This window comes from Marmota monax, unplaced genomic scaffold, assembly GCF_021218885.2.
Source record: "Marmota monax isolate L192 unplaced genomic scaffold, Marmota_monax_Labrador192_F-V1.1 WCK01_AAM20220418_F8-fsc00229, whole genome shotgun sequence".
Lineage (NCBI taxonomy): Eukaryota > Metazoa > Chordata > Mammalia > Rodentia > Sciuridae > Marmota > Marmota monax.
This window is the reverse complement of record NW_026693707.1, coordinates 1,982,403-2,005,505: the sequence shown is the minus strand read 5'-3', so window position 1 is coordinate 2,005,505 and position 23,103 is coordinate 1,982,403. Positions and strand designations below refer to the sequence as shown.

The window sequence follows — 23,103 nt, the reverse complement described above, 5'->3', positions numbered from 1 at the left end:
GGGAGACTCAGAGAGAATTGGTGTCTGTGGGGGGAAAAATATTCTGAGAAGCATGTCTGTTCTTCCAACTTACTTTAGAACATTTCCATGTGGATTATTTATCCATGGGAGTTAGCCTGGAGGCGAATCCTAGGAACCACTGAGTAGAAGCCACAGGCTTTCTGGCCTATGCCTATACCTACTGCAAGATCTGACTCTGTAATGGACACAGGTATGTGGTGAGCTGAAACATACAGAGTGATCAACACATCAAGGCTGTAACAGCCCAGCTTTTATTTCACTGAAATTTTAAGAGCAAGGGGAATAGCTATTTATTGCTGCCCAGCAGTGACTGAGGAATTCTGAATTATAATTTCCACATGTCACCCACACAGCAGATGACAGTGAGTGAATGAGAATGAACAATAATCTGGTACTGTGAACAAGGAGAAAAAATCATCTCCAAACTGATGTCTCTTCCATCAGCTTTGCCTTTAACAAGTTTACCCATTACGATGCTGCTAGGATGTATTTTTAAAAACAAATTTGACCTTCCCTTTCTGCTCATTGATATTTCTACCTACAGTGTAAAAGTCTGCCTTCTTAGATTTTTAAAATATGTCTAAATTTATATTCTCAGTTTCAATTTACCACCCTTTCAGAGCATGCACGTGTGTGCGTGCGCGCACACACACACACACACATTTACACACCAATAACATCAAACTGATAACAGCTTCCCAAATATTTTATTTCCTCTACCTGGAAATTATTTCTATTATTTCACTTACTTACCAAAACAAAGTTATATTTTATCTCTCAAACTGAATTAGGTATTTCATCTTCTATGACAATGCTACTCCAACATTAATGTATGTATGATCCCCTGCACCAAAATATAAATAAATAGTTTAAATGCAGATTATTGTTCAGTAAGTGAGAGTGAAGCCTGAGAATTTTTTCTTCTCTCATAAACTGGTAATTCTGTTGCTACTGGTCCAGGGACCACATTTTGAGTATAGTATCCCTCTCCTGATTAATTCTATTATTTTCTGAGTTTCTTTCTGGGTTCTTCTCTTCTTTGACTATATTTCCATTGCTGTACTATAATTTTATTTGACTATATATCTGCTGTATGCCTTCCCTACCAGACCCAGTTTCTTGAAAGTAAAGACTGCCAAAATTCTTTGTTTCTATAAAGCTGTGTACTGTGCTGAGTGCATGACACATCGGAAGCATTGGAGGGTCCACATTTAATGAATAGTTTTGAATGATATACTTTTTGGGGGGAGATAAAACAAGGTAGCCAATTTTGGGGGGTGGGGTAGGGTGGGTACCCGGGATTGAACTCAGGGGCACTAGACCACTGAGCCACATCCCCAGCCCTATTTTGTGTTTTATTTAGAGACAGGGTCTCATTGAATTGCTTAGTGCCTCGCTGTTGCTGAGGCTGGTTTTGAACTTGGGATTCTCCTGCCTCAACCTTCCAAGCTGCTGGGATTATAGGCACTTGCCACTCCAAGTAACATTTGTGTGTGTGTGTGTGTGTGTGTGTGTGTAAAACTTTTAAGAGTTTACCATTTGGATAAATTTGGAACTTAAGCCATGAATGATACATTTATTAAAACAGTTTTATTTGCACATATGCAACTTTGTGTGCTCTAAAAAGGGTAAGATATATTTGTAACATTTTTATTTTGAACACTAACAGTGACTGTACACTAATAAATAGTCATCTGACTTAAGTATAAATACATAGTCTAAAAAGATACATAGACTCAAAATCTACAAAATGCAACTAAAACAAAAACCTTGTATAAGGGAATTCTCTGTGAATGCAGAGCACCATTTTCAATATGTGAGAGGGAAAATCATCTGACAAGAAGCCCGTTTTGCAATACAGGACACTGGGAGGTGAGTGATGTACACGTGTTCAGTTGAAGCCCCAACGACTCTGAGCTTAAAAAAGATAATGCCATGCAGAGGAAAGTTTTCTAAGCCAAACCACAGAGATCAGTCCATTCTGATGTTTTCCTTCAGGGCTGAATGTCCCAGAAATGGTCTCTAATTAAGGGTTCCAAAGAGAATGCACAAAATGCTAAAATGTAAACAGGGACGATTGTGGATAAGTTGAGTAAGATCATCTTCTGAATGATAGAATTTTATCTTGAGGCTCTGTTTCACAATAATTATGGTTAAAAGTTATGCATCTAAATCTCAAGCCAGCCAAAAATATCGTAATTCAAAAGAGTTGATTGCAACACTATCTGATAATTTCTCTAAGAGTTTAAACTGAACATTGGAGAAAAAGCAAGTTTGTTTTATATCAGGGAATACCCCCACATACAAAGTGTCCAAGAAGACTGCAGCTCAAAGTTGAGGTGGATAATTAAGGGAAATATTTATCCCTCTGCGGTAGGATCTACTTTGAAGTTCATCTGTAAATGGCTTCATGCAATGTGATCCGGGTGGGCAGGGAAAATTAAAGGGTTAATTAACTGAGTAACTACAAAGTCACTAACCATGATCAAGATGAGGATGAAGGTGAAGAAAGCGAAGATCCTATTTCAAGTTGGAGCTCCACATGGTCCACTGAGTGGTCTCTGCATAAGCAGCATTCCTCATTGGTGCTGTATTGATTTCTTTATGGGCAGTCTGTGGGTTTCTCCAGTTTTTGATCTCCTTTGCAATCCCTTTCACTCTCAGTAGAAGGCAGTGTTGAATAAAAACAAAGATTCTGGGCTGGGGTTGTGGCTCAGTAGTAGAGTGCTTGCCTAGCATGTGTGAGGCACTGGGTTTGATTCTCAGTATCACATATAAACAAATAAATAAAATAAAGGTACATCAACAACTAAAAATATACATATTTTAAAAAATAACAAAGATTCTGCAATGGAGTCAGACTTTGGCTGGTATTTCAGCTCTACATTTCCCAATTCTGTCACCTTGGGCACATTTCTTGGCTTTTTAAAATGGGGGAAATAATATTATCTTCCTAAATTGATGTGAACTCAGGTGCATTTCCCAGGAAGGGCTTGTAGCTCAGTATATGTATCTACTTTGCCATACAAGAACTCAGTCAACAGTTGGACATCCTGTATATCCTGGAAGCACCACAGTGCTTGACTCAGTTTCCATATAAATAGTTTAACCAAGAACAAAGTTCTTATCCCTCTCCTAGAATTTTGGGAGACTTGAAGTCTCAACCTTAGAACTACTCTCTGTAAGACCACACTGGCCGACACAATGCTGCCCCCTGTTGATGCAGGTAGTACTATTCAGAGAGGGGGCTGATTCCCAGTGGCTGGAATGATGAGGATTCCGAAATAATCATTTCCTAAGCACTCTGCGTAGAAGAGGAGGCACAGTCACTTGCATGACTTGATACAAAATGGGAGCATTAGCATGGTAATGCCTTTTTTCTGTTTGTTTGTTTGTTTTGGGGTGGGGGGAGGGGGTCCTCTCAGATGCCCTCTTATTCCTGACTAGACATCTGATACCTCATGGTCCAATCATGGGATCTGAATGGTCCATCCCGATCCATCCAAGCTCCGCCAGGGAGTGATGAGGCAGTGTGCTCTGTGAAGCCTCATGAAGCTGCTTCTCAGGACATCCGGCCTCTGGTGTAAGCAGCTGCTTCAGTACATCTACTGCAGGAAACTGCGGCTGACTGCATCACAGCAACCGAGCATGCTTCCTGGCCTTAACCAACTCACTGGTTTTCTTAGAAAAAGAGTCATGTTTCTTATTCTCCTTGGCCCCCATATACTGGCATATTGTATGGTTGGGTCAAATGAAAATCCCCGGAACCATAGCCTTAGATCCGTGCTTAATGTTAAAAATAAGAATCTGAGCTCCTACACCTTCTCTGCCTATTGTTAAGAGGTGCAAGAAGTGCTCCTTGAAAGCCGTTAGACTGAGGTCTGTGCATTCAGGTGACAAGAGGCCGGAGAGGACACAGTGACATTGCTGCTGTGCTGGCCTGCTCTCAGCTTGGTGGCCAACCCCTTGCCTGTGACCTGGCTGCAGGTCTCTGTCAGGAGGCTGCATTCATCACAGGGGCCAGTGCTACAGGCCAAGCTGTCTCCAGGAGTCCTAGGCTGGTGGCAGTTTTTAATGCTCTATGAAAGGAGGACACTCTGCCTTCAGTCACCTGCAGCTCATGGCCTGGCAGTGAGTCTCTACTAAAGTCCTGATTCTGCGATTTCAGCCAGTTGACCAAAGAGTCTAGAGAAGGGTGGCCGGTCTTCTGGTCTCTGAGGAGGAAGAAAAAGAAGTCTGAGTTCCTTCTACTTATGTGTCATAGATAAATCCAACACAAACCAGTAGAATGCAATAAAAGTATCTTGTGCTAAATTTTAAACATGATTTTATATGTATTATACTGGTAGCATTATTCTCTCGCTATTATAAGCAGGTATTCTGAAATCAAATCACCTAGCTTTAAATCTCAACTTTACCACTCATTAACTGGGTGATATGGAACAAACAGGTTCCTAAAGCTCTTTGAATTTTAGTTTTGTTATCTATAAAAGGAGATAACAATAAAATTTACCTCATAAAATTGTTTTGAGAATATAATGTCATACATAAAAATACATCATAAAATTAAAGCTAAATCTCATCAGAAAGGAATATTTAGGCATAAATCACACAATATGTATGATCTAGATGAGGAAAAATGTAACATTCTAATAAAAGAAACCAAAGAAGATCTAACTAAATGGACACAGATTTTATGCTCATGGATAGGAAGACTAGGGTGTTAAGATATCAGTTCTTTCCATGTTGATTCAACACAATTCAAACAACAAAAACAAACAAACAAACAAACAAACAACAACAAAAAACAAAACCAGTAAGTCATTTTGTGGGCACTGACAGACTCTAAAGTTTATATGGACAGGCAAAAACAACAATGACAAAGAACAAAGTTGGAGATGCTGCTCACCTGACCCTACTTTATTTTAGGACTTACTGTAAAACTACAATAATCATGCCAGGATGGTACTGGTGAAAGAATGTACAAATAGATCAATGGAACAAACCGGAGAGCTCAGATATATATATATATATATATATATATATATATATATATATATATATATATATATATGTGTGTGTGTGTGTGTGTGTGTGTGTGTGCATAATATTATCTATATAACTATATATAATATATAGTTACTATGTAATATAGATATTGTATATAGTTATATTTAAATAAATTCACAAAAATGGATCCATCTACATGTAATGTTTATAGCAGCTTCATTCATAATTGCTGAATAAATAAATAATTATATATAATATATAATTATACTATGTATAATTATATACATAATATGATATATATATATATATATATATATATACACACACACTAATCTTTTACAAAGAAAAAATAATGCTAGAAAAATTGGGTATCTACACAAAATTATTCTAGTAACAGGCCTCATCCCTTTCATAAAAATTTACTCAAACTGCATAATAGACCTAAATATAAAATGCATAACTATAAAACTTCTATAAGATAACAGGAGAAAATCTGGGAAATTTCAGGTTTTACAATGAGTTTTTAGACACAACATCAAAAGCATAGTTCATTAAGAAAAAATTAATATTGAATTTTGTTATAATTAACGACTTTTGCTTTGTAAAAGACACAGATATTATGTTAACTATAATACATTAATAAATATTTAAAAATATACAGAAAATTTGAAAAAACAATCTATAGATTGAAAGAAAATATTTGTAAAACATACATTTGATAAAGGATTTTCACCCAAAATATACAAAGAATCCTTAAAACTCAACAATAAGAAAACAACCTGATTGAAAAATGGGCAAAAGATCTGAACAGACATTTCACCAAAAGATACACAGATGGCAAATAAGCATACAAAAAAGTGTTCACCATCATGTGTCGTTAGGGAATGCAACTTAAAGCAACAATGAGTTATCACTATACATCTATAAGAATGGCTGAAATCTGGCACAACTAATACCAATGGATAAGGACAAAGCACACCAGGAGTTCTCATAGCTGGTGGGAATGCAAAGTGGTACAGCTAGTTTGGAAGGCAGTCTGGCAGTTTCTTACAAAGCTAAACATAGTCTTACCATATGATCCAGTAGTCACACTACTAGGCATTTACCCAACTGAGTTGAAAATTTACATCCCATAAATAGATCCACATAAATGGATCCGTCTACATGTAAATGTTTATAGTAGCTTTATTCATAATTTCTGAAAACTGAAAGCAATCAAGATTTCCTTCAGTAGGTAAATGTACAAACAAACCATGGTATATCCATATAATGGAATATTATTTTGCAATAAAAAGAAATGACATACCAAACCAAGAAAAGACATGGAGCAACATTAAATGAATATTACTGGTGAAAAAAGTCAGAATGAAAAGGCTACATACTGTATAATTCCAACTATATGACCATCTGGAAAAGGCAAAATCTTGGAGATGGTAAAAGGTTTGGTAGTTTCCAGTAGTTTGGGATGGGAGAAGAATGAATAGGAGAAGCACAGATGATTTTTAGGGTGGTAAAGCTATCCTATATGACACTTTAATGGTGGATACATGACATTATGCATTTTTCAAAATCCTTCAACTCTACAGCATCAAAAGTGAACTTAATGTAAATTACAAACTCTAGTAATGACAATGTATTGACAGAGGTTCACTAATTGTTACAAGTGTACCACACTTGTGCAAAATATTTATAACCAGAGAGCAAGGAGAGTATTTAGGAGCTCTCTGCATGCATTGCTCAATTTTTCTGTAAATTTAAAATTTCTAAAAAATAAGGTCCATTAATTTAAATATATAAAAATGTTAAAAGAGAAAAAAAATGCTAAATTAACATCAGCTATTAATATTATTATAGCATTTAATCCTTGTAGAGAACACAAGATTTGTGCCCCCCTTTATGTCATTGTTTGTTTATTTGTTTTTTGGTTATAAAAAGCTCTAAGAAGTTGCAAATCAAGCATTATTTAATGATCTTACAAGAAAAATGAGGCTCAGAGACAATTGCCCAAGATTAATGGAAAAGAAATGGCAAAACTGTGACAAAATCCAAGTATTCTGTATAAGTATATATTTTCACATTCTACCTTTTTGTCCTTTAACAATCTGAGTTTTTATTGACTCTCCACTTCAGCTATTTTCTACTTTAGCTGAATTGTACAATTTTGTAACTCACCAAAAGACAATTAAGATTCACATCAATGTGGCTCAAGGCAGAGCCTATGAACTAAGGATGGGGGTAAGTGAGCCATCTGGGAAGATACGAAATGACTCCAAATTCTGAATTGTTGAATAAATAATAAAAAATTTAATTTAATCCTTTTAATATTTTCATAGTAAAAGTGAACTCCTAGTCCCCTATTTATAGAACTAACTTCCTGTTCTTTTCATGGTTTTATAAAGTTTTTTTTTCTGCTCAAAAAGTTGAGGAGGGTGTTGACATAGCCCCTCTCTATCCTCTGAAACTATACTAATGACTTGTGATATTACATAGAAAACTGAATAATATTTAAGATTGATGTTAACTTTGTTAGGGTTGGGGAATCTATCCAATTGATTAACAGAAAATAACCAATGCTGGTGAGGATGTAAAAATAAGGGGGTGGCGGAATACATACACTCTTGGTAGAAATCTGAATTAATATGTTTATGGAAAACACTATGGAGGTTCCTCAAAACACTAAAAATAGAACTACCATGTGATCCACTTCTCAACACATCAGAAAGATACCTGTACTCTCATGTTTATTGTAGCACCATTCACAGTGGCCAAGAGGACATTATTTTAAGTAAAATGTTAGACACCAAAAGACAAATGCATGTTCCCTCATATATATATAGAAAGTTAAAAAGTCAATCTGAATGTAGAATAGAGATTACTAGAGGCTGGAAAAGGTAAGAGGAAGGAGAATGGGGGAGACTGGAAAATGAGTACCAAAAGATATGTTAGACAAAAAGGAATATGTTGTGTTTCACAGCACAGTGGGCTGACTGTAGTTCACTATAACCTATTGTATGTCTTATAAAAAATTAGAAGAGAAGAGTTTAAACCTCCAAACATAAAGTAATGATAAGGATATGGAAATGTTAATCACTCTGATTTGATCTGCACACACTGTATTCATGTATTGAAATATCATATTGTATCCCATAAAACATGTACAATTACGATGTGTAATCAAAAATTACTTTTAAAAAGTTTAAGGATGTTGAAATGGTAACTACCTTGATTTGATCATTACACATTGTATACAAGTATCAAATTGTCAACAGTGCCCCAAAATATGTACAATTAAAAATAATAATTTAAAAAATGTAAAGACTTTCAAAGTTACCTTCCTGCTAATCTGTTAGTCAACCTGCTGCCTCATCCTTCTAAGAGGGAGCCATTCTCCAGGGAACAGGGTAGGCCCTGGCTTAGTGTATTATCATGTATTAAAGAGGGACAACACTTCACCTACTGACCTCTTTCCAGCAATGATTCATGATCTGGTAGATGTGGGAGGAGGCCAGTCGGGGCTTGTATAACCGAAATCCGGTACTGATGTCTTCCACTACCTCTGAGTTGCTTCTGTTTTCATATGGGATTCTGCCTTCGCTGAAGACTTCCCACATCAGCACACCTACAAGCAACAAGGAGCAAACACAGCTAAGAAAGACATCAACCAACAAACAAAAAAGGAAACAGGCACTTGGCATTGACATTCAAGCTTCTCCCTCCAGACCACAAGAAGTGCAAAGCAAGTCTGCCTGAGGCCTATTTGGCCTGCCAGTTATTTACTTATGTATTTACTGTCCTACTTTTAAAAAACTGCAATTTCTCAACCTGCCTAAAGGCAAAGAATTCTCAAGCTAAGCTTTTTATTATTTCTAACTCAAAAGCTACAACTGAAAGTTGCAGGGGACGAAAACTGAAATGTCTATACATGCATGACATAAATGAAGGGAGTGGGAGAGATGTGACACCATGGGTACTGGTGAGGACTGGAAAACTGGACATCAAAAGTTCTATCAAAATAGGATGGCTATGGTTTGCTCCAGCTAAAGGATGCACATGGAAACAGAGCTCAGGATTGTCACATTTTCTGATCTTTAAAAACAAATCAGAAATTGGAGACTTCAAAACGTGAACTCAATATGATTTTTTAAAATGCAAGTCCAGCATCCTTGAACCAAAAATCCAAATGTACCAGAATCAAATTGTTGAGTATTGGCATGAAACCACAAGCAGATAATTCCACATCATGAAACTTTGTTTCATGTACAAGTCATTAAAAAAATATAGCTGGGTGCAATAACACAGACCTGCAATCCTAGCATTTCAAGACTGAGGCAGGAAGATCAAGGTCAAACTCAGCAATTTAGCAAACCTTATCTCAAATTTAAAAAATAAAAATACTTGGAGGTGTAACCCAATTGTAAAGTGTCTCATTGTTTAATCCCCAGTACCCTCCCAACACAAATGTGTGTGTGTGTGTGTGTGTGTGTGTGTGTATATATATATATATATATATATATATATATATATATATAAAGTATAAAGTCACCCTCAGGCTAAGTGTATAAAATGCATATGAAACAAATAAATTTGTGTTTAGATTTGGGTTCATCTTCAAGAAAACTCATTATGTATATGAAAATATTCCAAAATCTGAAATTTGAAACACTTTTGGTCCCAAGTACTTTAAATGAGGATACTCAACCTGTACTATATAAACTAGGAAAAACACATGTTCAGGTTGTCTGTTTTTGACTTCTGATTTAATCCCATTTGCCCTTCTGCCCTCTGTAGAATGGCCATACCCAACCAGGGCTTTATATCATACTAATATAACCACAGGCCACCGGAACCAGAAGGAGCTTACATATCACCTAACCTAGTGTTTTCAAGATGAGTTCTAGAAACTTGAGGCAGAAATTCCCAAAGTGTGAGCCCCCAACACCTGAATAAGGATCATCTCAGAAGCTTGTTAAAATGGCCAGCTCAGAGTCCTTGGCTCAGAGAATTCAGGGGCTCCCCAGAGGTGCCTGAGGAGTTGGAAGTGCTGAGCCATAAAGAAGACTGTTCAGCACCCTGAGATGCCAGAATTTCTCATGAGATTTCTTTTGAAAGCATAGCGTTGCTGCTAAGGCAGGACTTGGAAACTATTGCTTAATACAAATGTTCTAATGTGTAGATGAGAAAACTGAGTGAAGCTCAAAGAGGTTACTTAACTTGCTCAAAATAGCCTGGCTAATTAGGGCAAAAATTGTATTTAATGACAAAGTGCAAAGGGCTGGGGCAGGCAGGAAGCTCAGCCCATCCAGGTCTCTGCCGCTCAGGCTTGCCACCCCAGTTTTCTCACACTTTTCTTCACTGAACCATTTATACTCTGTACCCATCCATCAACCTTATTTCTGGACGCTCTTTAGATAACCCATCACAGGGAGGGAGCATTTCAGCCTAACCCTCTAATTAGAAAATGTAGCAGAAAATTCCCAGGTGACACCCTGTGGATGAATAAGAATCAGAAGATGAAGGTGCCAGTGTGGTCATTGCTTCAAACATCTCTTTGTGTGGCCCCAGCTTGGCACAGTGTGATCAGCTTTGTCATCTACAGAGAAATGACCATATATTAGCCTTATCCTTCCTAGTTATATGCTCTGGGCAGAGAAGAGTCTCCAAGAATGAAGTCAGGACAACTTCTTCCAAGTTCATTCTATAACTTCAACCTGCTTAACAAAGTAGCAGCTAAAACTACTGAATAGTGATTTGCTTTAATGCAGAAATCAAAAGGACTAATAATTAACAAACTACTCAGTGCTCAGAAATAGACATTCTATAATGCTAAAGGTTTTAAAACTGGTACTTTCCTTAGACATTTAATCAGCCAGGATCCCCCTTGTTTCTATGATTAGTAAATTCTTAGCAAGCCCTTGGTGCAGAATGGCAAGACCACTCTGAACAGTTCCTATCCAAAAGATAATCCTTACTTTAATCCAAATTGAAGAGATCATCTGGTGTAGTTTTGTGCACATCTTTAGTATGCACTAACCTTGACTTGATTTGACATGACAAATTCAGGAAGAACATTTAGCTTTTCCCACTACACTGGCTTCATTCATTTATTCGTGCCCATTTACACTTTTTAGAAATTCAAATTCCTTACTATGACCTGCAATTTCATTGTGTTCTGTTCTTCCAAGAAATCATTACCCCCTGCTTTGGGGACATATTCAGCTGTTGCACTTGCTGGGCTTTCTGTCAGAGACACTGCTCCCTGGTCCTTTAAATTGTGACAGTTTTCTCTCATCATGTAACTTTTTGCTCAAGAGTTAGCCTTCACAGAGCCCTTCCCCAGAGCATACTAGCTAATGCAGATCTATCCCATTATTGTTTTATTTTATTTGTAGCACTTATTAACCCCTATTTTACTAATTCTTGTATCTCTTAGCTTCTTTATGTTATTGTTGTTTCCTCACCTCCCTAAAATTTGGCTTCTATCTTATGCACCATTACAGCCTGTGCACCAAATTAGCCCCTGGTGAATGGCAGATTACTCAAAAAATTGTTGTTGAATGAATAAAATACTTATTGAGGTTAAGTGTGGTGGTATAATATTGGACAAAACATAGTCCCTGCCTTCAAGAAATTTATATTCTAATCTCCTGAGTCTTTGGGCTTTTGACCTAGTAGTAGCTGCTACCAGAATTTTGCTTTTCACTTTGTTTTTCTCTCTCTGCCATTTCAAAAATTTCTAGGAGCAAATACAATAATAAGGGCTCTTTCATATATTTCTGGGCTGTTCTTACATAGGCCTTCAGTGGGATTCCCTCAACATACAGGGATCAGGGCAGGTAGAGTTATCTACATCTGACTAAGGAAATAGCTGGTCTCCCACAGTCCTAGATCACATGGGGGTGGGGCCTGGATGACACTTACCAAATGACCACACATCTGACTTGCTGCTATAGCGACTGAAAGAAAACACTTCTGGGGAAGCCCACTTCACTGGGAATTTGGTACCTGTGGAACTGGTGTATTGATCATCAAGGACGAACCTGAGAAGAGCACAGAATAGAGAGATCAGAATGTTCAGGGGCCTCAGTACTACTGCTGACATTGTGCAGGTACCATGTCCCTGTGTTACCTTGTCATCCCAAAATCGGACACCTTGATGACTTGGTTTTCTCCCACCAAACAATTTCGGGCAGCCTGGAGAAGAGATGGGCCAACAAAAGAGAAAAGAGAACTGTTGGTGGCTAGGCAGTAATCCAGGAGTTTCCCACCATCAGTCTGTGCCTTTCTGTGGTATGTTGTAAGAGGGCATGGAGGAGCTCAAATGTTAATTAAGCTTCACAAGCACCTGCTGCAAGTTTGCTAGAAAGTTAATCCTTTAACAGGATGAGCAGGCTTATCTTCACTTCTGGATTCTAAGAAATCCACAGTGTTGTCTAACCAAAGATAGGTTCCACCTGATACCAAACCCATGTGAAAGAAAATATTGACACCAGGGATGATATGAAGAAACTGTTTCCTATGTGCTTAGTATAAGAAGTTTTTGAGGTTGTTGATCATCTTAAAGTTATTCCTTAATAGGGAGAAACAGACGCTGCACTGGAAGAACCCTTGGAGACTAAAGACTCCAGTGAGTTTCAAACTTGAAATCACATGGGGAAACACATGAATATTCCTGATCCCCCAAAACCAGAGATTCTGACGTGGCCTAGGGTTATTCTAATGTTATTCTGGTAGATGGTGGATAACACTTTAAGAAAAACTGTGCTTGTCCATTTCCCTCATTTTACCAGGACAAAACTAAGGCAAAGAAGATCAGAAGGAGTGGTCATTAGCTCCATTTTGGAAGCATGCAAAATGAAACTCAGAGAGCATAAACTATAGGAAGGCGGGGATTAGAGCCCACATCTGTCCTCATGAAACACTTTTCTATAGGACCAGTGGGTGGAGAAAGGAAGAAGCTGAGAGAGGAAGGGAGGTGATCTGTGACCTGTCATTTATTAATACATTCTCAGTCTTGCTAACCCTACATTTCAATGGGATGTGCCCTTCACCCTGCACCTGCTGGTGTTGGCCATGCATGCTCTTACCAAATCTCTGTGGATGACACACTCCTTTTCCAGGTAGGCCATGCCTTCACACACATCCAGGCACATGCCAAGCAAGGTTCCTGCTGCAAAGAGTCCCCTCTGGCTGCGCAAGTAATCCGACAGGCAGCCATGCTCCATGAACTCAAACACAAGGCAGATAGGGGCCTGCTCCAGGCACACTCCATGGAGCTGAACCAGTTTGGGGTGGGAGAGTTTCCTGGAGACAAAAGACAAGGATAATAGCCAAAATCCAGTATCCCAAAGTGCCAAACCTTCTGTTGCTGAATTGTCACCTTGTCTGACTCTTGATTTTGAAAACAGAATCCACACCCTCCCCCCAAAAGAAATATGTCAGTGGAGCCAAGACCTGAAGGATAACATGGAGTCAGGGTATGTGTGGACATGAATAGAGGCCAGCATAACTGGCATGTTATGGAGCAGAGGGGAGACGGGGAGAAGATTGGGAGGTGTGCAGGGTCAGACCATGGCAGACCTTGGAGACCATGTGAGGCAGTTCATTTTATTTGCGGTGCAGTGGGAAGCCACTACCAGAGTTTGAGAAGGTAGGCGGTATGATGTGGTGTCAGAGGGGTTTGAAAGAACACAGCCCAGGGCATGCTTCACAGGGTGTCTGCAGGTGCTTCTTTTACCACTCACATCATGACTTCAGCCTCCTCTATGAAGTCCTCTTCTGACATCGCCCCTTCCTGAATGGTTTTGATAGCTACCTTGTCCTTGTTGAGCCAGTAGCCAAGATGCACCAACCCAAACTGTCCACTGCCAATCTCCTGCACAAAAGTGAGCTCCGAGGGATGGATTACCCATTTCCCTGAAGAGAGAGAGGAGGGTGGCACTTGATTTTTAGGGCAAATAATAAGGAACAGGGGCTACCAGAGAACATCATAGCTCTACCTAGAACTTTACCTTATGTATAATATAACTCAAAGATAGCACATGGTATAAATCCTAGCCTTAGAACTACTATAGCTAATTACCCTTTATCCCAAATAGTAGCATAGAATATACATTTAAAACTATTAAAAATGCATAGGTGGCAGTAACATGGAAAGAAGAAGATTTGCAATAATGAAGCTATAAAGAAAAATACATAAATGGATTATTGCAAAGTCCCAGCCATTTCCTAAAATGTTTTTCACATAGAACAAATTTCATTTGTATTTATCACTCATCATCCATTCACCCATCGAAAGCATCTGCTATGTTCACAGCACACTGCTAAGCTTTAGGCAGAATGGCAGTGAAAGAGGGGATTCAGAGGGGCCTTCTACAGAGGCACAAGCTGGCACAGTGACTGGCACATGGCAGGCTCTCAATAAATGTTCAGTAAGCAAACAAAAGGATCGGAACCTCAGTTTTCCTAAGGAGTAGGCTGACCAGATGATCTCTGAGATCCCAACCAGCATGGACACTTTAGGATTCTATAGTTATCAGAATAGCATGGTTTTCATAAGGAGGATAGAGAAGTATTATCCTATACCAATGTTTTTTCTAATACCATAAACAGCCAGATCTCCACCTCTTGGAGGCAGAGACTCCATAGCAAATAGTATGGAGTATCTACTGTGAACCAGACATGCTGCTGGTTAGGAATGAAGAGTCCACAGCAGAGTTTCTCAAAGTACCCCTGGGCTCCTGTGTCAAAGTCACCTAGAACACTTTTTAAAATGCAGACCCCAGACACCCACTCTCAGGGAGCATGTTGTGCTAAGTGTTGCCTAGGGTTCAGGAAGTCAACATTTTGAATAAGTGTTCCAGAAGATTTTGATGCACATTAAAGTTTGAGAACCACCAATCTAGGAGATACAAAATGAAGATTAGACCAACTGCTTCCTCAAGTAACACACAGTTTGGACCAAGAGATACACACTCAGATGCCTTCAGGTTTCAGGCAGATAATCCCAAACGGGTGAAGAAGTTACAGCGGACAGGAGGGGATCATTGTAGGGTCTGCTACATTAGAGTGCATACTCTGTTGAAGGTATAACATTGTTTTGCGGGGTGGGGGTTGTGACTCAGTGGTGGAGTGCTTGCCTAGTGAGTGTGGGGCACTGGGTTCAATCCTCAGCACCAGATAAAAAATATGTAGGGGCTGGGGTTGTGGTTCAGTGGTTAGAGTGCTTGCCTAGCATGTGTGGGGCACTGGGTTCAATTCTCAGCACCAGATATAAATAAATAAATAAATACAATAAAGGTCCATCAACATCTAATTTTTTTTCAAAAATTAAAAAATATGTAAATAAAATACATTTAAAAATATTTTTTAAAAAATTCTTTATTTGTTTGGTTTTGGTGCTGGGATCAACTCTAGAGCCTGGTGTGTGCTACCACCAAGCTATACTCTCAGTTCTAAAAAACTTTTAATACTGCATGCAGAAAGATCAAAGTTCTTGCAAAATAAACATTCATTGATGGACTCAGTAAAACCAAAGGATATTGATTTGATCTAGATGAATGTTCTGTCAGACAATCACTCCTCCAACACACACTGCAAAGTTCAAATGTTCATTAGTGCTGCTGTCTACACATATACAGTATAGCTGTTTGGATGGTCATTTGAAGTCTGGGGTACAGTTAGGCTCATGGGAAGTCCACTTAGAATTTTCCCCAGACCTTTCAAGTTGTAGCTCAAAGGCCCAACATTACCAATGGTGCTACTCACCATATCTCAGCCCTGCTGTGACAGGAGCTTTCTGCTTCCAGGAACAAACTGGATACCGGAGTCGGGTGACCAGGCCTAGGTCAATTGAAAAGCCAAAGGCAATGGTTAGAACTTTGCTCTAGCAATTTTCTAAGTTAAATCACAACAGAAAAAATCTGATGCGAGAGCTACTTTTATTTTAGAAAAAAACAAAAACAAAAAAAAAAACCAAAGTCCAGTTGCTGATATTGCATCCTGAGAAGATTCACAACACAGTTGGGTGGGGGTGAAATTCATGATTTCCATAGTAGAGTTTGCTCATGAAATGTGTGAGATGAATCAAATACTCAGCATCCTTTTAAAATTGTGTATTCAGTTATTATTTATGGCCAGCTCATCTGGCATGGAGAAACCAGGTAGCGCTCTTGTCACTTCTAAGTTTGGGTCCCTCTCTGGCTCTGCCTGCTAGCACTTACCTCCTCCGTTGTGTTGGTGATAATTGATGAGGAGAGGGATGGAGTCAAACACGTACTTCTCAGCCACATAGTACCGCTTGGGGTTGTCATTTGTTTCTTTGATGTGATAATGCTTTATACAGGGGTTGTTCTCACTTTAAACAAATCAAACACAGAAGCAATGTTGAGACACCAAGTGTCTACTGGCATCCCTTTCTTATTATTATTTTTTTCCTAACTTCTCACAAGGATGGCAGATACAGTGTTTCAACTTGTGTATTCCCTTGACAGATTGGTCCTGGCGCCCCCAGTGTTGTGCTAAAATGTACTCTGGGGCTGCGCCTAGATCCTATTGGCAACAGCATTGGATGGATTGATTGTTTCTTTCACAGCTTCAAAGTGGAGGACTGGTGATATAGATGTCATTAGCTGACTGTCAACAGTGTCTGTTGACAAAGCCTCTCTGGCCCCTTAACTTTTGTGTGTGTGTGGCGGGGGTACCAGGGATTGAACTCAGGGGCACTCAACCACTGAGCCACATCCCAGTCCTATTTTGTATTTTATTTAGAGACAGGGTCTCACTGAGTTGCTTAGTGCTTTACCGTTGTTGAGGCTGACTTTGAACTTGACATTCTCCTGTCTCAGCCTCCCTCAGCTGCTGGATTACAGGAGTGTACCAATGTACACTGCTCTGGCCTCTTAACTTTTATTTGACTTTGAGCAGAAGAATTGACAGAGTAGGCCTGGCTCCCATCCTAAGAAAGTCCTGCTTGCAGAGTTAGCCCTTGGCAGGTATTTGGAAATTCAGGAGGGCTCTCGCCATTCTCTAACCTGCTGAGGGTGGCAGGATATGACTAAAATATGTACTACAGTGTGGCTTATGCAGAATGTAAGCTCTCCTTCTGGAAGTCTGGGATTTTGGTATATGCTAGGCACAGGGTGCCTACTTAAATTGCCTCCAATAAAATCCTGGGTGCTGAGTCTCTCCTGGATCCTCTGGTGGGCCATACTTCACCACATTGCAACAACTCCTTGCTGGAGAAACAAAGCATATCCTGTGTGACCCCACTGGGAGAAGATCTTGAAAGCTGTGTTTGGTGTTCTCCGGACTTGGCTCTATGTGCCTCTCCCTTGTCTGACTTTGCCTTCTATCCGTCTGCTATGTTAAATCTTAATAAATGTTGTCTAGCAGTATTGCAGGGGGTGTCTTCCTAGTGAATCAATGAACCCCAACACAGACTTGACCTCTCATTTCTGTCCAACATATCTTATGGACTTTCAGGCCTCTGACTTCCAATAAACATCCCTAGGACACTTTGAAGATTATTTTTCTATTAATGTTTATTGCATTTTTGGTTATTGCCAAAGTGCTTAGCAATTTTCTAACTAGAAGAGGATTTGAGACCTAGATAAGCTCTTAGACATCATTTTACAAAGAAGGAGACTGGCGAGGGTGGGGGGCAGCTAAGCAGTGAGTGTCTTGCAGTCAGTTTGGCTGGAGCATGAAGAGGGTTTGCCCTGTCAGCCCCGTTGGCATAGGTGCTTTTTGAGCTTTGGTTTCTTCTGTGTGAAGTGAGCTTGGCAGTTTCTGCCTTCAGGGATTCTCAGGATTGAAATGGTCTGTCAAGTTCCTGGCACTTGGTAAGGCCTCAATAAATGTGGAGAGTTTTATTAGAAGATCCAGAATTGGAATTCACATATTTTTGCTTTTGGTTGGAAATTATCTTTTCTGTTACTCTGTGTATTAAATAATATATTCATCAAATGCAAATATTTCATTTCTTTTAGAGCTCTGCTAATGGCAGAGCTAACCAGGGGAGTACCAGGGGTCCAGCCAAAGCTCTGTCCCTTTCTAACTCTCTTCAGTTCTGTTCCTGGCCCCTTTGGCCTTGGTTCTCCTAGAGAGAACAGGGGAAGCTGCACAATTTCTAGTGGACCTCTACCTGTGACTTTGCTCTATATTACCCCACACCTGAAGTGTCTCTCCCTATTCTGAAGTGTCTCTCCTATTCTTCTGAGCAGAGACAGCACCGTACCTCACAATAGCCTTGGTGAAAACAGAGAGCGTGTATGTTCCCGGAGTCCTGGAATCTCGGACCATGAAGGCTCCTTCTTTGCCCTAGAATGTGTTAAAGGATAGAAGGTCAGTGATCTCTGGAAGCCAGGCTCAGCCATGCAGCTCCATTTTCTTGATTATGGAAGGAGGAAGAACTATTCAGAACAGAGCAGACTTTCAGTAACAATGGCTACTATTTCTTGACCCTCCATGAATCAAAGACTACGCTAGGACTGACATTAGTGGTGAATAAAACAGACACAAGCTCTGCCTTCTGAGGGCTCACTACCTACCAGACTCTGCAGGTAATTTCCAACCCTCACCACAACACTGCAGTCTAGACATTATTATCTTCTAGTCCCAAGGAGGACATCAAGTGCCAGAAAGCTGAGTTGGCTTTCCCATGACCCACAACTAGTAAGTGTCAAAGTTATTTATTTATTCATTCATTCATTTATTTTGGGTACCAGGGATTGCGGCTAAGTGGTTAAGCATCCACGGGTGCTTAACCACTGAGCCACATTCTCAGGCCTTTTTTTAAAAAAAAAATGTTTTGAGACAGGGTCTTGCTAAGTTGCTTAGGGCTTCACTAAATTTCTGAGGCTGGTTTTGAACTTGTGATCCTCCTTTGTCAGCCTCCCAAGCCTCTGGGATTATAGGCATGTGCCACCATCCAGCTAAAGAGTTGGGATTTAAATTGTGGTACATCAGCCTGTTCTACTGCTCCATAAGGCCTCCATCAAATGGATGTTTGGTGCCACTTCCTCAGTCCTTCATAAGGGAATAAAACTACCTCTCCTGGAAGTTCCATCAGTTCCTTAATGGGAATATATTTCCCAGACCACTTCCAGTGTACTGATTTTGCTGAAGGGCAGAAAGATTTTAAATTCCTGGCTTCATGAAAGAGGTGGGGAGAAGGGAGTGCCTGAGAATAAGCCTTTCATCACTCTGACAATTTTGCTAGCAGTAATAAAATTAAGCACAAGCAAATGGATATGCCAGTGTATTCATTGCTGGTTGGGATTTTAAAATCTGAATATTCATTGCTGATTGGGATTTTAAAATCTGAATTTCATTATAAGTACTTCATGCCTAACATTATGCTCCTACCCAGCTAAAACTCTGCATTGGTAACATTTGCAAAGCCTATTATGACTCACTTAGACATGATGAGAGTTGTGAGAGAAGGTTAGAGTTACACTAGGGTCTGGTGCAAACAGCATAGCATGTAGTACACAGAGTAAAGTAGACACAACACAAACCAACACAAACCCCTCCATCCTCCACTCCCAAGGTGCATGCACAAACACTTGAGAACCACTGACCTAATTCAGCTCCCTAAACCATGTGTCCCAAACTTTGTTCATTATTTCAACTAGCTGAAAAACTTAAAGCACAGAGGAGCAACATAACATAACAGCAAATAGTTGAGCAGCTCCCTGCCTACACCTATGTGCCCAGACCTCCAGCATGCTCACCTTGGCACCTGAACTTTTAAAATTCTTATATTTTGCAGTGTAACTTTATGAACCATGGAGTTTGGTGCTTACTAACTTCCCTGAACAACCATACTCTCTTTATACCAGTCACACCAGCAGTCCCTGACTCCCAAAATCGTGCTGATAGTTACAAAGTTTGTCCTTATGCTTGTACAGAGGTATACTCTGCTTTTGGTAACTTGACTAGAACCCTGCAGGAGGACAGACGTGGGGTGGGGGACAATTGGTCCTTGTATCATTGTATATTCATGCCAAACCTATAGATTCCCACATGAACTCTGGGTATGAGTACTCAAAGTCAGAATTCTGAAACTCCCAAGCTCCTCTGCTGAAGTCTCTCAGTAGACTATTTTGGAATGGGAAGCTCAGACTTGCTCTCTGCTTTTCATTTGTAGCCTTCCTTTTCTAAGGCAGTGAGCTTGGGCTGCCCTCACTGCTGCCTGAAAGCAGGGGAAGAATTGAGGGAAATAAGAAAGTTACTACCTTTCTTTTTCCTAAGGTAATCTAGTATTTCGTCTTTGTCACACATTGAGTTTATTTTAATTATTATTTTTTAATGTTCATGTATTTTAATAAGGATTTATTAAGTGATGGGAAAGACTGCTATAGACAATAAGGTACACATCTAACAAACTTAAAATCAAGTAGATGAAAATCTTTTAAATGAAAATACATGAACCTGTTAAAACAAATTGTGAGAGTTTAAATGAGGAAGAAATCACAGGGCAGATGGAAAAGTATTTGTTGACTAAATTAATTACAATACAATGAAAATTAAGGACTAAGGTTTGTGTATTATTCTGCATGTCAGTTTTTTTTTAAATTCAAAAGAATGAGTTATAAACCTTTGGAAAACACTAATGCCATCCTGCTTACATCATCAGACTCCTTTGTGGAACTATTCTCTATGATGTGCTCTGTGCCAGCCCTGGGGCATGATAAGAGGAGTCCTAACCAAATTCTTATATTTTTTCTCTCACATAGGAATGTAGAATGTAAATTGTTTATCCAATGAATTGTTAAAGACTCTTTTAACTTATGTTTTAAAATCATACTTTTAAAAATTTATTTTTCAAAGATTTTTATCCCTTTTAGGTCAATAGTTTTGTTCAGTTTCTGAAGTAGTGGGACATCAAAATCTCCAGTTTAGTTCATTTGTTTCAAAAATATCTTCTGAGGCATAAATTACATGCCACAACATTCATGCCACAAATACATGCCATTTTAAGTGTATAAATGGTTTTTAGTAAATTTCCAGAGTTGTGCAACCATCACTATAATCTAAGGTTAGACCGCTTTTATCATTCCAAAGAAATCTTGGTCCCATCTGCATGTCTTTCACAAAGTCTAAATTCTGACTATAGATTTGTCTATTCAAGACATTTTGTATAAAAGGAATCATATAATATGCGGTCTTGTGTGGGCTTCTTTCACTTAGCATGTTGTTTTTAGGGTTTATCTAAGTAGTAGCAGACAATGGTAGGTCACTTCTTCTTCTGACTAAATAATATCCTGTTGTATGGATATACCACATTTGTTTATCCATTCATCAGTTGATAGGCATTGACTGCCGTGAATAGAGAATTTGTCTAAATTTTTTTGCTCCACCTTGTTTTGGGGTATTATCCATGTCTTGCAGGTAGCTACAGCTTGTGCTCAATTTTTTCTCTTTTGCAAATAGCTTTTGCTCTTGACTTATTATAATGCAATAGGTTAAACTCAAGACAGAAAAAAATCACACTCTGAGCAGAAGCAGACTGTATCTGAATTGTAACTTTTTCTAAAGGGGAAGACACATAGACTAAAAAGATCAGACATTTCTCAAGTATCTGTGAACAGAGGTTATGTGAACATCTCTCCCATCTAATTAAGAAGAGTTCTTATTGATGTCATTATTCTTCCAAAAAAGCCAGTGGTTTTTTTTTTTTTTTTTTTTTTTTTTTTTTTTTTTGAGAAAAATTTGTAATTGCATTAGAGCTCAGCTGTTAAGAAGAAATGTTCCATAGGCCCTGGAAAAAGGAGAGGTAATGTTTGCAGTCGCTCTGCTGAGCATGGAAGGTTCACCTTTTAAACATATTTTTTCTTCCACATTAGCTGTGGGTGGCATTCAGTGACAGTGACAAGGACTCTGGATTGGGGCTGAGGCAGCCAAGAGATGCAAGAAATGAGAGGTCCCCAGCATGTGCTTTACCAGGTACTTTTTGCAGGGAGCTCAGAGGTAGTTACAGCCACCAAGAACACTGGATCACTTCTATCTCAGCTTTGCAAGGGGGCATTGGCTTATGCAATGCTGCCAGAGGGGGGGGGGGTTCTCACTCCCCTGAAGAATACAGAAGGTCTCAGTTTACTTTCTACTACTTTATTGAAGAAAATTAAAAGGTCAAAATAGAAAAATATTCCATGGAGATGAAATATTTATGTGACCCTGGTGTGATGGGAGAATAGAAAGTAGATCATATATTATTAACTCAGTGTGTATGTGTGTGTGTGTGGGGGGGGGGTGAAAGACAGAGAGAGAGAGAAAAAGCATCCCTGCTTTAGTCCAGAACATGTCACTAAACTCGGTTTATCTGCATTTTATACAAAGAAAACAGGCCAGATACTTTTTTTTTGGGGGGGGGGGGGTGGGTACCAGGGATTGAACTCAGGGGCACTTGACCACTGAGCCACATCCCCAGTCCTATTTTGTATTTTATTAGAGACAGGGTCTCACTGCATTGTTTAGTGCCTTGCCATTGCTGAAGCTGGCTTTGAACTCACAGTCCTCCTGTCTCAAACTCCTAAGCCACTGAAATTACAGGCATTTACCACTGCACCCAGCTGTGATACATACTCTTTAAGAGGAATTCTAACAGTCTATAAAATTGTGAATTCCAGATCTTTCCTGATTAAGTGTGTGAGAGTCAATTTCCTCATCTACAAAATGGTTTTTGCAAAGCTGCCAGAAGAATTAAGTATATAGAATATAATCATATTCCTGCAATAGGATCCCAGAATCAGGCCTATGAGGGTTCTTATTGGCCATTATTATTACTTGCTATGGTGCATCCTCTGTTGGAAGCTTGAATTCTATTGTCTGTCGTTATCTGAGACATGCTGACTGTGTTAGGAGTATTTTTCTTTTTTTTCTGTGCAATTTTAAGGGGACCTTATAGCAAATAAGGTCAGCACAATGGTAAGAAATTGTCAAAAGACAGACTGATGATTCATGGCCTTGTCACATTGCATTAACTTTAAGAGTGTCTCTGATATGTAGCTAGTTTTAATTTCTTCTGTTGAAACACTTCTGTTATTAAGTCAATACTCTATCTTTGACATC

At 39.1% G+C, this 23,103-nt stretch overlaps 1 protein-coding gene across 1 annotated transcript in view; it reads right to left on the bottom strand.

The window, feature by feature from the left end:
• Positions 1–1,592: 1,592 nt before the first annotated feature.
• Positions 1,593–23,103, bottom strand: part of Itk (IL2 inducible T cell kinase) — a 63,217-nt gene continuing 41,706 nt past the window's right edge. The window contains exons 9-17 of the mRNA XM_046459940.2: positions 18,266–18,348; positions 16,251–16,384; positions 15,796–15,870; positions 13,773–13,944; positions 13,116–13,332; positions 12,158–12,222; positions 11,950–12,068; positions 8,493–8,650; positions 1,593–4,235 (exon numbers count right to left, since the gene is read on the bottom strand). Coding sequence (XP_046315896.1) covers positions 4,164–4,235; positions 8,493–8,650; positions 11,950–12,068; positions 12,158–12,222; positions 13,116–13,332; positions 13,773–13,944; positions 15,796–15,870; positions 16,251–16,384; positions 18,266–18,348 — 1,095 coding nt within the window. The 3' untranslated portion in view covers positions 1,593–4,163. The remainder of the gene's footprint in view (positions 4,236–8,492; positions 8,651–11,949; positions 12,069–12,157; positions 12,223–13,115; positions 13,333–13,772; positions 13,945–15,795; positions 15,871–16,250; positions 16,385–18,265; positions 18,349–23,103) is intronic.